Here is a 13,093-nt window from a genome sequence, read left to right as displayed (position 1 = left end):
GCCTGTGGCACAGGTCAGGTCATTCACTGGTCAGTGTGACCCGTTTGGCTGTGGAAAGTAGAGAAGAACATGTAAGGGAGAGAAAAGATGTTTTTATATGGAGAGAAGGGCTAAAAGTGTGGGATTCCAGCTTCTTGAGTGTTTGTGAGGTTGGGGTTAGGTAGAGCAGAGATGGGAAAGGCTGAGGGACTCCAGTTCTTGCTTAGTGATATCGTGGGGTAGAAAAGTCTAGTTCTAGCAGCAGTGGGCCAGAGACTCAGCTGGGGATGAGTGATTCTGGGAGGATGAGAGAGGCTAGATGTTTGTAAGGTGGAGACCAATGAGTTCAGGGTCGCCTGTGTTACTGTGTTACTGAAATTCAGGTGCACATAGAAACCCAGATAGTGAACATCCCAGGTGTTAGGTATGTGCTGGTGTAACCTTTTTGAAGGATATTTTGGCAAGAATTACTCATAATTAAAATGTACATATTCTTTGATTCAAATTCTCCTAGGAGGCCCTGGCCAGTTGGCTCAGTGGTAGAGCGTTGGCCTGGTGTGCAGAAGTCCCGGGTTCGATTCCCGGCCAGGGCACACAGGAGAAGCGCCCATCTACTTCTCCACCCCTCCCCCTCTCCTTCCTCTCTGTCTCTCTCTTCCCCTCCCACAGTGAGGCTCCATTGGAGCAAGGATGGCCCCGGCGCTGGGGATGGCTCCTTGGCCTCTGCCCCAGGCGCTAGAATGGCTCTGGTCATGAGGGAGCGACGCCCTGGAGGGGCAGAGCATCGCCCCCTGGTGGGCAGAGCGTCGCCCCCTGGTGGGCGTGCTGGGTGGATCCCGGTCGGGCGCATGCGGGAGTCTGTCTGACTGTCTCTTCCCGTTTCCAGCTTCAGAAAAATACAAAAAAGGAAAAAAAAATTCTCCTAGGAATATATCCTACAGGTAAACTCAAATGTGTACTTAGATGCATGTGCCAGGATATTTGTCAGAGTGGAAAGCCTGAAAATAACATGTGTGTACCAATTAGGGACTGCTTAATACATGCTGTTACATCAGCACCATGCGGCACCACCAGCTGTGAAAAACCAGGAACTATATTTATGTGAATAGATAGGAGAAGACCTGAAATAGTAGTAAATGGGGAAAGCCACATTAAGCATGAAATTTCCCACTTAAAGAATTATATGTGTATTTTTATATTTAATTTTAGACAGTATTTTTAACCAACACATGGACTATGATACATATATGAAAGGGTATGCAAGCCGCCTGGGAGTTTGGGTGGGGACAGAGACACAATTTATTTGAAAACACTAGAATTTTTACATATTACACATACTACTCTTTCAATTAAAAAATTCTGTTATTGCCTGACCAGGAGGTGGCGCAGTAGATAGAGCATCAGACTAGGGTACAGAGGACCCAGGTTCAAATCCCCAAGGTTGCTGGCTTGAGCGTGGGCTCACCAGCTTAAGTGTGGGTTCACTGGTTTGAATTGTGAAATGACCCCATGGTTGCTGGCTTAAGCCCAAAGGATGCTGGCTTGAAGCACAAGGTCACTGGCTTGAGCAAGGGGTCACTCAGTCTGCTGGAGCCCCCTGGTCAAGGCACATATGAGAAAGCAATCAATGAACAACTAAAGTGCCACAACAAAGAATTGATGTTTCTCATCTCTCTCCCTTCCTATCTGTCTGTTCCTCTCTCTGTCTCTCTCTGTCCCTGTCTTGCTTAAAAAAATAAAAATTAAAAAAATTCTGTTACTAAAACTAGAACATTTTATAATTTTAAATATTTTTATATATATATTTATTTTTTAGTGAGAGTAGGGGAGATAGACCAGGATCCACCTGAGGACCCCCATATGGGGTCAATGCTCTGCCCATCTGGGGCTGTCCTCGCAACCGAGCTATCTTTAGCCCCACAGGCAGAGGCTCCATGGAGCCATCCTCAGGTCCCAGGGCCAATGTGCTCAAATCAATCAAGCCATGGCTATGGGAGGAAGAGGGGGGGGAGGGAGGGAGGGAGGGAGGGAGGGAGGGAAAAGGGGGGAGGACGGGAGTGGAGAAGCAGATGGTCGCCTTTCCTGTGGAATTCAACCCCAGAATTCCACACAGTAGGTTGATGCTCTACCACTGAGCCAGACAACTGTCCAGGGCCAATTTTAAATATTATTAAAAAATTTTTAATAAATACTGTATAACCAGGCTTTAAAGTATACTTAACAGTTACTTTCTCCAGTAACAGGGGAACAAATTACACATGGAAACACTTTTTTCCTGTGGTTTCTCCCATCCAAGTACTAACCAGGCCCGACCCTGCTTAGCTTCCGAGATCAGACGAGATTGGGCGTGTTCAGGGTGATATGGCCGTAGACTCCTATGGTTTCTAAGATGCCTCTGGCAGCTTAGGGTGCCCTTTGTGTTATGACTTCATAATACGTTCAAGGTAGGAAAAGGCTGAGCCTGCTTCTTATTCCTTTGTCTTCAGATCCCGGCCCGTAGTTAATATTCAGAAAACCATCACGGTAACGCCTAACAGAATTGATCTCCACCAGAAAACGGCCTGTGGGGCGCCCAGTGGGATATGGTGAGAGTTTCTGCATGGTGGCCGCAGGGTCCACGGGGTCTGCCGTCCGCCCCCCCCTCCCCCCTGTCTGCCTTGTGATGACCCTATTGCCCTGTGGAGCCACAGGGAGGATTGGGACATGGGCAAAGGGAAGAGGAACCTGTCCAGCAACCAGATAACAGTTTACTCATCACCGAGCAGCTGGGGGGATTTGAGAGCTGGGGGACTGTTGGGTTTTTGTCCACTGCAATAATGCATCTTTTAAGAAATATGTGTTTAATTTTATATAGCCTCAAGGTTAAGGCCTGCTTTGAATATACTGCCAAACCCACCAGTTACAATCCTTCAATATGTAAGTATCATTTAAAAATTATACGTTTTCTGTCTGCCAGGCTGAAAGTTCTGCATAAATAACAGGAACATAAAATGGCAATGGCCAAAATGGGTTCATAAATCCTTGTTTCAGGAATCAAGTGTGTCTGTTTTCTTTCCTTTAATCAGGAGGGTGAAGCACACGAGGGAAAAACTCTCCATTTGGTCTCCATTTGAATTTTCCAGAGCAGATGGTTTAGGACAGAGTGTCTCGGAAAAGTACTCATTTGCTACCACAACTGTTTCCTCCACTTCTGTCTTTGAGCAGCAGTGTGGAAAATCGGTGTTGCGGTTGTGAGGTGGTGGGTGGCAATGGTGGAAAAGTAACTGCAGGAGCCGAATACTGTGGAGCAGTTGCCAGTTTTGCTCCTGGCCCCTCCCAAAGGGGCCTCTGTGGCCCACAACACCCAAGCTGTGTCCCCAAGGCTGGCCCCGACAGCTCAGAGCTTTGGCTCTCCCCTCGTACTAGCTCCGATGCTGTCAGACCCTGCATCACAGAGTAAGTCCCTTAACATTTGAGTTTTTATTTTCCCATTAGTGGAAAAAAAAATGCCTGAAATAGGAAGTGCTATGTAACATCATGTGGAAATCAGATGAGATAATGTGGTGAAAACAGTTGGTCATTTATAAGGTCTCATTTTTCTCCTTTCTCAGTCATCTAAATGGGATTTTTTTGCCCAGGTTTTGACAGGGCTAACCGTACTCCAGCAAAAGTGATTATTAATCACCGAGCCTTCTCTGGTATGTTTTAGTAGCAGCCGTACCTTTTCAGGCATAAGCCACCTGCTCTAGCCCAGAGTGAAGAAGGAAGTATTGAAATTTAAAGGAAAGTGGCCCTGGCCGGTTGGCTCAGTGGTAGAGTGTCGGCCTGGTGTGCAGGAGTCCCGGGTTCGATTCCCGGCCAGGGCACACAGGAGAGGTGCCCATCTGCTTCTCCACCCCTCCCCCTCTCCTTCCTCTCTGTCTCTCTCTTCCCCTCCCACAGCCAAGGCTCCATTGGAGCAAAAGTTGGCCCGGGCGCTGAGGATGGCTCCATGACCTCTGCCTCAGGCGCTAGAATGGCTCTGGTCGCAACAGAGCAGCACCCCAGATGGGCAGAGCATTGCCCCCTGGTGGGCATGCTGGGTGGATCCCGGTCGGGCACATGTGGGAGTCTGTCTGACTGCCTCCCCGTTTCCAACTTCAGAAAAGATAAATAAATAAAGGAAAGTTTTTCCCCAAAAAGAAAGTACCAAGAGTGAGGGTAATTTCCATCCTGAGACCGGCCCAGGTCTCGGCTGCTGTGTTCTGTGGTGTCGCATGCCACCCAGGGAAGACAGGTAGTTCTGTTCTTCTCATTGTTTTCTGTATGTACTCCAGTTTGAGATAATGAGTTCTCTTCACATTCCCTGTTATCCAGTAGTGTTTTACAACCACTGGTCTGTGGACCAGTCCACCAGAAATTTCGTGCTGGTCCATGAAAGAGTTATCCACGCTGATGTTGCCTGAAGATTACAGACCCAGTGATCTTAGTTGAACTCACTTATGCTCAGGGTGATTTCTGCCTTAGTGGTCCCCGAAATAATTCTTCTGTTTTCACTGGTCCCCAAGTGTAAAAAGGTTGAGATCCACTGAGCTAAAGTATTATTCTGTGTTCTTCATTAAAAAGACATCTCTTTTACTATCCCAGTATTTGGCAAGGAAGTCAGCATTTACCCAGTCCACACTGTTGGAGGCCCACGTAGCCTTCTTCTTTGTAGACTGGAAGCTGACAGGTGGCTTCCTCAGCTCCCTGATCAGCTGGGCGGTGTCCTGTTGTGCCATCGCGCGGCATCTGCCTCCTGCAGCTGAAGCGTGCTTGGGGTCCGTGGGCTACGACTTTGTGCACATGTGGAACCTGGCCTTTCACTGTGCTTTTTGATGCCACTGGCATCCTACTGAGCAGAGAAAACAATTCTCTGTATGGCTTCTAATGACCTCTCACTATCTGCCATCCTTTCAGGATCATTTGTGTTACCTTGACCCAAATGCAGAGCCTTACACTGGCCTGCTCAGCTCACGGACCCTTGACCGTTGTGTTGGAAGTGGATAAGAGAGACAAAGAGAAATTGTGATTTTTTGAGTAGGCATGGAGAAGAAACAGGGAAACACTTTATTCTATTAGTCTGTCATTTTCTCAGTTTGATGACAGATGTGAAATCTTCTCAGAGCATTCCTTGTCTCTGCCCCCAATCAGTATTTTATAGAACTACTCCACTAACCAAGTGTTTAGTGTGAATAGAACTTTTTTCTCTGAAGACAGAGTAAACCTATTTTTATTGCCTGTATTTCCACAGTCTTGGGAAATTCTAAATCAAATAAAACAGAACTTCCACAACACTGTGTAAGGTGATCCACTGCAGTATGTTTCCAGCGTCTGAGAACGTGAGCTCATTGTGTGACCAGGCTGGGGCAACTCGGCAGTACTCAGATGTAGTCAGTGTTCTGTACGGACCAATATTTATAATTGAGCCTTAATGAGGATTTGACTTGGCTTGCCCCTCAGAAGGTCAGCAAAGGTGGCCTGCAAGGATTTTAAGATGACGTGAATTGTCTGGAGGGTTAGGGAAGGTTAGAGTGGTTTTGGTGGATAAACGGTTTTAATGCACCCACATCCTCCCCTACTTTTGCTGTGAGGGGCACTCAGCATGTGAGCCCTCGTCTGGTTCACTGTGAAGTTAGCAGAGGGCACTGATAAATGGACGGTGTCAAGGCTACAGAGGGCCTAAAATGGAGGCGCATTCCATTTGGCAGCCATGACATTTAAAAATTCTTGAGAGGGACGCAAAAATGACTGTTGAAACTGTCAGTGTTTCTAAACTTTGGTCCTACCGCATCTGAAGTGCTATTGTTTCAGCATAAGAATAACATCACGTTGTGTGTTTTTGTGTGCGAACATACATTGGTGTGCATGTTGATGTGGGGCCAGTTACTCCCACTTCTGCTCATCTAGTCTACAGACAGTGTTTGTTTCAGGCGCTGTGCTGTTGCTGGGCAGTACCGTGGTGGACAGACCCATGTGGTCCCTGTCCGCAGCTTTGCCCAGGGAAGATGGTCAGGCAGTTACAGCGCTGTGGGCTAAGTGTGAGATACTGTCACATCCCCCAGGAGGGCCAGGAAAGGCTTCCTGGAGGAGGTGATATCCTCTGAAATCTGAAGGAGTAGGGTTAGCCAGGCAGTGGGGGGGGGGGGTGTAGAAAAGGGGAGTGTATGGCTGGCAGAGGGAGAGGCTGATTCATACAGAAGTCGAAAGACAAGTGGGAGCCTGGACATCTAAGAAGCTTTAAAATAAAGCAGTGTTTTGTGTTTGTGACAGAGACTGAGAAGCTGGTGCTGTCTCTGTCCCTCACTGTATGGCTTTGGGCCAGTCACCTGTTTCTGTGGGCCTCCATTTCTTCAGCTGCAGGATGAGGGTATTAAAATACACTGCTCACAAAAATTAGGGGATATTTCAAAATGAATATGAAGCAATAAAAAAAGCATTTGATTTTTTTTTTTATTAAACAAGAACATCAAAAAAGCAAATGACAAAGAAAGTTGTTCAGTTATGCAGATGAGATGCAAAACTAACTTTTATTTCATTGGTGAAAATGCACTCTACAAAAGGCTGAAAGTGTTGGAGTGCCTGCATGTTCCCTGGTCCCCTAATTTTTGTGAGCAGTATGGATGCTCTCAAAAGGCCTCTGCCAGACTCTACTGTGAACAACAGAACATGGATTGTTGATTCCATTTTCTGCATTTTCTGGAGAAGATTTATTTTCTCTTGAGGCTGCCTTTTCTGTCACTGTACACCCTTTGGTTTCTTCCCCTTCTGATGGCTAGTGATTGATTAATGACTAAGTCATTTAAGTGTTCTCTCATAAAGAAACAGCAGCGAGGCCCTGGCCAGTGGCTCAGTGGATAGAGTGTCGGCTGGGCGTATGGACATTCTGGTTTCAGTCCCCAGTCAGGGCACACAGGTGGAGCAACCATCTGCTTCTCCTTCCCTCTCATTCCCCCTTCTCTCCTTTGTCCCCTCCAGTGGCCTGAATGGTTCAAGCATGGCCCTGGCTGCTGAGGATAGCGTAGCTGATCCAAGTGTGTCAACCTTGGGTGCTAAAAATAGCTAGGTACTTGAGCATTGGCCCTAGGAAGGGTTGCCGGGTGGTCCCCCAGTGGGGGGTGGGGGGGTGGGAGTCTGTCTATCTCCCCTCCTCTCACTTAAAAAAAAAAAAAGGAAGAAGAAGAAAAGAAAGAAACAGCAGCCAAATTCAGAGAACTGGTAAAGACTGTATTTGAAGTCAAGGGATGAGATTTTGATCGTCCAGATCCTGGCTTGCCTCTAAGCTCTGTTAGGTGCCTTCTAGAACTTTGGAGGTTGGCAACTTTGCTGACGGAAGCTATACTAGCTGACAAATGGGCCCTTTAACCACTAAAAATAATATGTTTTACCATTTATTTTTTAACGTGAAAAGCTTCATTGTATCATCAAAATACTTTCATCTCTAGTATCTATTATTCTTCTCTGAGACAACTGTCCTTTATCAGTGCTTATTAAACGGCAGCGTGTGTGGGAGCCGCCTGGGGTCCTGTTAAAACGCAGATTCTGGTTCATTAGGTCTGGCTGGGCCCAGGTTCTGCACTCCCAGCAGGCCTCAGGAGATGCTGCTGCTGTCTACAGACCCTTTTGTGGAGGATAAATTTTTTCTCTTTTAAAATTAATTTATTGTTTTGGCCTGACCTGTGGTGGCACAGTGGATAAAGCCTCGACCTAGGATGCTGAGGTCACGGATTCAAAACCCTGGGCTTGCCTGATCAGGCACATATGGGAGTTGATACTTCCTGCTCCTCCCCCACTTCTCTCTCTCTCTCTCTCTCTCTCTCTCTCTCTCTCTCTTTCTCTCTCTCTTTCTGTCTCCTCTATAATGAATAAGTAAAAATAATTTTAAAAATTAATTTATTTTCCAATCACAGTTGACATATTATTTTCAGCTGTACAACATAGTAATTAGACATTTATGTATCTTATGCACTGATCACTCCAATGGGTCAAGTACCCATCTGATACCATACATAACTATTACAGTATTATTTACTATTTTTTTACTATGTGGTACTACTTCACATCCCCATCCCCATGACTTTTTTATCTTTTTTTTAGAAGTTATTAAGAAAGCTGTCAGTTTGAACAGGAGGGAAATTTTATGTTAAAAAATAACATCTGCCTGACCAGGCAGTGGCGCAGTGGATACAGCGTCAGAGTGGGATGCGGAAGACCCAGGCTCGAGACCCCGAGGTCGCCAGCTTCAGCACGGGCTCCTCTGGTTTGAGCAAGGCTCACCAGCTTGGACCCAAGGTCGCTGGCTCAAGCAAGGGGTTACTCGGTCTGCTGAAGGCCTGCGGTCAAGGCACATATGAGAAAGCAATCAATGAACAACTAAGGTGTTGCAACGAAAAACTGATGATTGATGCTTCTCATCTCTCTCCGTTCCTGTCTATCTGTCTGAGTCTCTCTCTGTCTCAAAAAAAAAAAATCTATCTATCATCTATCTATCTATCTATCTATCTATCATCTATCTACAGGAGAGCAGCCAAAAAGGCAGAGTGCAATGACTATTTCAGCACGGGCCTGTTGAAGGGAGGGTCAGCTGAGGCCCTCAGGAAGTGTTGGGCCCTCTCCTGTTATCTTGAGTACTCTGAGTTGCTGAGATTCAGCCAGAAACTGATTCTTAGACACTGCTCAGAGGTTTTGACTTATTCTTGAGCTCCCCCTAGTGGCCCGATGAAAATTTAACTTTAAAACGTTGACAGCAATGGGTAGGAAGGGACAGCTTGAGTTTGTCCTTTAAGTCAATCAGAATGTACCTTTACTGCAAAATATGGAGAGAAACTGTGGCAGTGGGAAGAAGTGATCTCCTAAATGGAATTAAAATATTTTTTAATGTAGCTCAGCATACTTATAGCTGAGTGTGCATGAATGCACTTGAAGGCCATGTGATTTCTGTCCATTTTATCTAGCCATCTTGGGCACACTGGAGGCTGAAAAGGAAAGAAGAAAGTCTGGGCTGTCATCCAGAGTTCAGTTTCGAAACCAAGGTTCTGAGCCCAAGTTTACTAAAGAGCTAACCCTGAACAGACAGAAGCAGAAGATGTGCATGGAGGAAACGCTCTGGCTACAGGTGAGGCCTGCGGGCAAACAGGTAAAGGGGCAGCGGTGGTAGGGTTTAGGGTGGCATACATAGATCTTTGAAATTTATACTCGTACAAGATAAAGCGTTGTTTGAGGAATTCCCCAACAGCATTTAATCCATGCTTACCTCTATCTCTGCGTACTTTTCAGGAAAACATCAGAGATAAACTGCGTCCCATCCCCATAACTGCTTCAGTAGAGATCCAAGAGCCAAATACTCGGAGGCGAGTGAATTCACTTCCAGAGGTTCTTCCAATTCTGAATTCAAATGAACCCAAGACAGCTCATATAGATGTAAGTCTCTCTGACTTTTGTCTGTCTGTCTGTCACCATCAGTCCCTCTCTCTGTCTCTCTCTCTGCATATATATATATATGCAAGGTTTGAAGATTTAGTTCTCCAGTTAGCAATGAATATAGATAGACGCATACAGAATATAATTTAGTGTCAGAAAGTATTTTTCTTAATTTTGTTTGGCCACAACTTATTGAGACTGTATCGGCAGAACTGATTCTCACATCAGGTTTCTTCTACAGCTATAGAAAGAAAATACATTGTATTTTACCATTGAGAACAGGAAGATGTAGGAAACAAACTGTTGTTAGTCTGAACATTAAAACTAAGGAATAGCACAATTTGGCAAGACAAAACGTAGCAATGAAATAGTCATTTAGTGCTAAGTGTAGCCTATAATGTTAGGGAAAAAATTTATATTATATGACTTGCTTTATCCTGATGAGGTGGAGTCTCCAGTCTGTTTGCTAGGGTTTAAGCTGGTTGAGATGCAAGATTAGGCTGGGAAGCTGTGACATCTCCACTTGGCATTATGCCCTTGCTGTCAAAATCTAGTTGGTGCTACAGTGTCCTCGGGGGCTCCTGGTTCTGGTGATCCGCTAACAGAGCTTTTCAGAAGTGAGTATTTTCTATGTCAGCCTTAAGAGCCGATGCCTAAATCCACACATTGTCAATCTTTATTGTCACCAAGTATATAGTTTCTTATACTTTTTTGTATATTTTTGATATACTATTTGTGTTATTATTGCATTCATATTTTTTGTTGTTAAACATTAACAGGCAGCCTGACCTGTGGTGGCGCAGTGGATAAAGCGTCGACCTGGAAATGCTGAGGTCACTGGTTCGAAACCCTGGGCTTGCCTGGTCAAGGCACATATGGGAGTTGATGCTTCCTGCTCCTCCCCCCCTTCTCTCTCTCTGTCTCTCTCTCTCTTCTCTCTCTCCTTTCTAAAATGAATAAAATAAAATAAAAAATTTAAAATAAATAAATAAACATTAACAGGCAAGGAGATAGTTTTCCTAATCGTTTATCTTGTGATTAGCACTGTGTTAGATCCTCTGTGTCATTTGCTTTCCTGATCTTAAACTGTTTTCTCATCTGTACAGGGGAGCTCAGAGTAGTATCTTCCTCACAGGTCTGTTGTGAGATTCAATGAGTTATACATAACCATGTTAGGTAGCTTTGTGATCACTATTACAGCGGCCCTATAAAGTAGGGTGGTGGGATCCCCATATCACCTGTGACAACTCTCCCAAAGTCACACAGCAAAGGGAGAGGCAGGACCAGGTCTGAAACATGGACCCCTGTGATTGTGGGACTCACTCCCTCTACTGCACAGGCATGTCTGGAGCTTGACTTCTGCTATGCTAATACCACATGGGGAAATAAACTGTGTGGAGACAGCAAGACGTCTAACTAGATGCCATTGGGAGTCCTAAGTGGCAAAAAATGACCATGGTTTTGTTTTCCGACAGGTGCACTTCTTAAAAGAGGGATGTGGAGATGACAACGTATGCAACAGCAACCTTAAACTAGACTATAAGTTTTGTACCCGAGAAGGAAATCAAGACAAATTTTCTTATTTACCAATGTAAGAAATGCTCTGTAGCACTAGCAAATGTGACTCTGGCTTTGCAGCTGCTTTTGTTGAAAAGGGGGTTTACCGAAAACATATTGAGGGCTTTGTCATTTTTCTTTTCTTTTTTTTTAATAGTCAAAAAGGTGTTCCAGAACTAGTTCTGAAAGATCAGAAGGACATTGCTTTAGAAATAACAGTGACAAACAGCCCTTCGGACCCAAGGAACCCCACGAAAGATGGCGACGATGCTCATGAAGCTAAGCTCATTGCAACATTTCCCGATACTTTGACTTACTCTGCATATAGAGAGCTGAAGGCTTTCCCTGTGAGTATAGTTAGAGACCAGCCGAGAGAAAAAAGCCCACACTGCAGAGCGTATTGCCATCAGTGTGTTCTTCTGTTGTAGGAGAAGCAGCTGAGTTGTGTTGCCAACCAAAATGGCTCACAAGCGGACTGCGAACTCGGAAACCCTTTTAAGAGAAATTCCAGTGTAGGTGATGCCTTCACATATTGAATTTTAACTGTTTTAAATGCCATTATAATGTCGATGTGCTTGGCTTGTGTTAATGGCTGTTTTTATCTTTTAGGTTACTTTTTATTTGATTTTAAGTACAACTGAGGTCACCTTTGACACCACAGATCTGGATATTAATCTGAAGTTGGAAACGTAAGAGTTACTTCACCCTCTCCATTCAGAATTATTTCATGAAAACACAGCCAGTCAATGAATTGGCCCTGATCTAACTCATAAAAGAAGTGTAATTGTAAAGAGAAAACTGACCGTTAAAATAAAACTCTGTTTTGTTTCCTTTTTATTTTCAGAACAAGCAATCAGGATAATTTGGCTTCAATTACTGCTTCAGCAAAAGTGGTTATTGAACTGCTTTTATCGGTCTCTGGGTAAGTGTTTGTGTTTAGCATAACAAATCAGTGTTTGAAAGAACCATTTATAATCCTCACTAAACTGGTATTTTTTAATTTAACAGAGTTGCTAAACCTTCCCAGGTGTATTTTGGAGGTACAGTTGTGGGTGAGCAAGCTATGAAGTCTGAAGATGAAGTGGGAAGTTTAATAGAGTACGAGTTCAGGGTAAGATGTAGCAGTCGGTTCTTTTATTATAGGTACTGGAAGCTAACACATACTAGATATGGCCTTGAATATGTAATTTTAATAAATAAGCCTGATAAATTCTTAGTTAAAAGTGAATTTGCCACCTGACCAGGCAGTGGCGCAGTGGATAGAGCATCGGACTGGGACACAGAGGACCTAGGTTTGAAACCCCGAGGTCACTGGCTTGAGCGTGGGCTCACCAGCTTGAGCTGCGGGTCGCTGGCTTGAGTGTGGGATCATAGACATGACCCCATGGCCACTGGCTTGAACCCAAAGGTCACTGACTTGAAACCCAAGGTCTCTGGCTTGAGCTCAAGGTCACTAGCTTGAGCAAGGGGTCACTCTCTGCTGTAGCCTCCCAGTTGAGGCACATATGAGAAGGCAATCTATGAACAATTAAGGAGCCGCAACGAGGAATTGATGCTTCTCCATCTCTCCCCCTTCCTGTCTGTCTGTCCCTATATGTCCCTGTCTCTGTCAAAAAAAAAAAGTGAGTTTGCCAGTTTTTAATCAACAAACTGGCTTACGGTAAAGTTTTGTCCTCCAGAATAGAGAACAACAGCTATCGTTCAACATAGCATTTTGTTCAGACTCCGCTCCATTTGGCCTTATGAGAGAGTTTTAATGTATATGTGGTGTAGAGACAAAGGGACACTTGATTTATTTCTTCCCAGAGTCTGTCTATAAAACACAGGAAAATCTCAAAGTAGTTATATTTGGCTTTAGAATGTGTTGGATTTATTTCTTCCTCCATTTTAAGGCCATCTCTTACTGCTTGTGGTTAATGTCCACTTACCTTTCCCAAACTCACTTTTGTGCTGGTGAATGTGGATTTGGCATATGTGAGTAAGGAGGACTAGTGATTGCTTGAACCATGTCAGGTAGGCAAACACTAGTATTTTAAGGCTAGCTGAATAAACATAAACGCATGGCACAGAGATGGCTCATAACTCATGGGTTCAGGTCTTTGTGGCTGAAATCATGTTCTTAAAAACATAGTGACCATTG

At 44.6% G+C, this 13,093-nt stretch overlaps 1 protein-coding gene across 4 annotated transcripts in view; it reads left to right on the top strand.

Moving 5' to 3' along the window:
• ITGA6 (integrin subunit alpha 6) overlaps positions 1 to 13,093 on the top strand; it is an 88,783-nt gene that overhangs the window by 56,145 nt on the left and 19,545 nt on the right. For all 4 annotated transcript variants that reach the window (XM_066278802.1, XM_066278805.1, XM_066278804.1 and 1 more), the window contains exons 10-19: positions 2,466 to 2,564; positions 2,834 to 2,895; positions 8,931 to 9,091; positions 9,253 to 9,396; positions 10,872 to 10,987; positions 11,111 to 11,300; positions 11,382 to 11,465; positions 11,563 to 11,642; positions 11,798 to 11,875; positions 11,962 to 12,064. In XM_066278802.1, coding sequence (XP_066134899.1) covers positions 2,466 to 2,564; positions 2,834 to 2,895; positions 8,931 to 9,091; positions 9,253 to 9,396; positions 10,872 to 10,987; positions 11,111 to 11,300; positions 11,382 to 11,465; positions 11,563 to 11,642; positions 11,798 to 11,875; positions 11,962 to 12,064 — 1,117 coding nt within the window. The remainder of the gene's footprint in view (positions 1 to 2,465; positions 2,565 to 2,833; positions 2,896 to 8,930; positions 9,092 to 9,252; positions 9,397 to 10,871; positions 10,988 to 11,110; positions 11,301 to 11,381; positions 11,466 to 11,562; positions 11,643 to 11,797; positions 11,876 to 11,961; positions 12,065 to 13,093) is intronic.

Source organism: Saccopteryx bilineata, chromosome 5, assembly GCF_036850765.1.
Source record: "Saccopteryx bilineata isolate mSacBil1 chromosome 5, mSacBil1_pri_phased_curated, whole genome shotgun sequence".
Classification (NCBI taxonomy): domain Eukaryota; kingdom Metazoa; phylum Chordata; class Mammalia; order Chiroptera; family Emballonuridae; genus Saccopteryx; species Saccopteryx bilineata.
The sequence above is the reverse complement of the archived record's forward strand: the minus strand, read 5'-3'. Positions and strand labels throughout refer to the sequence as shown.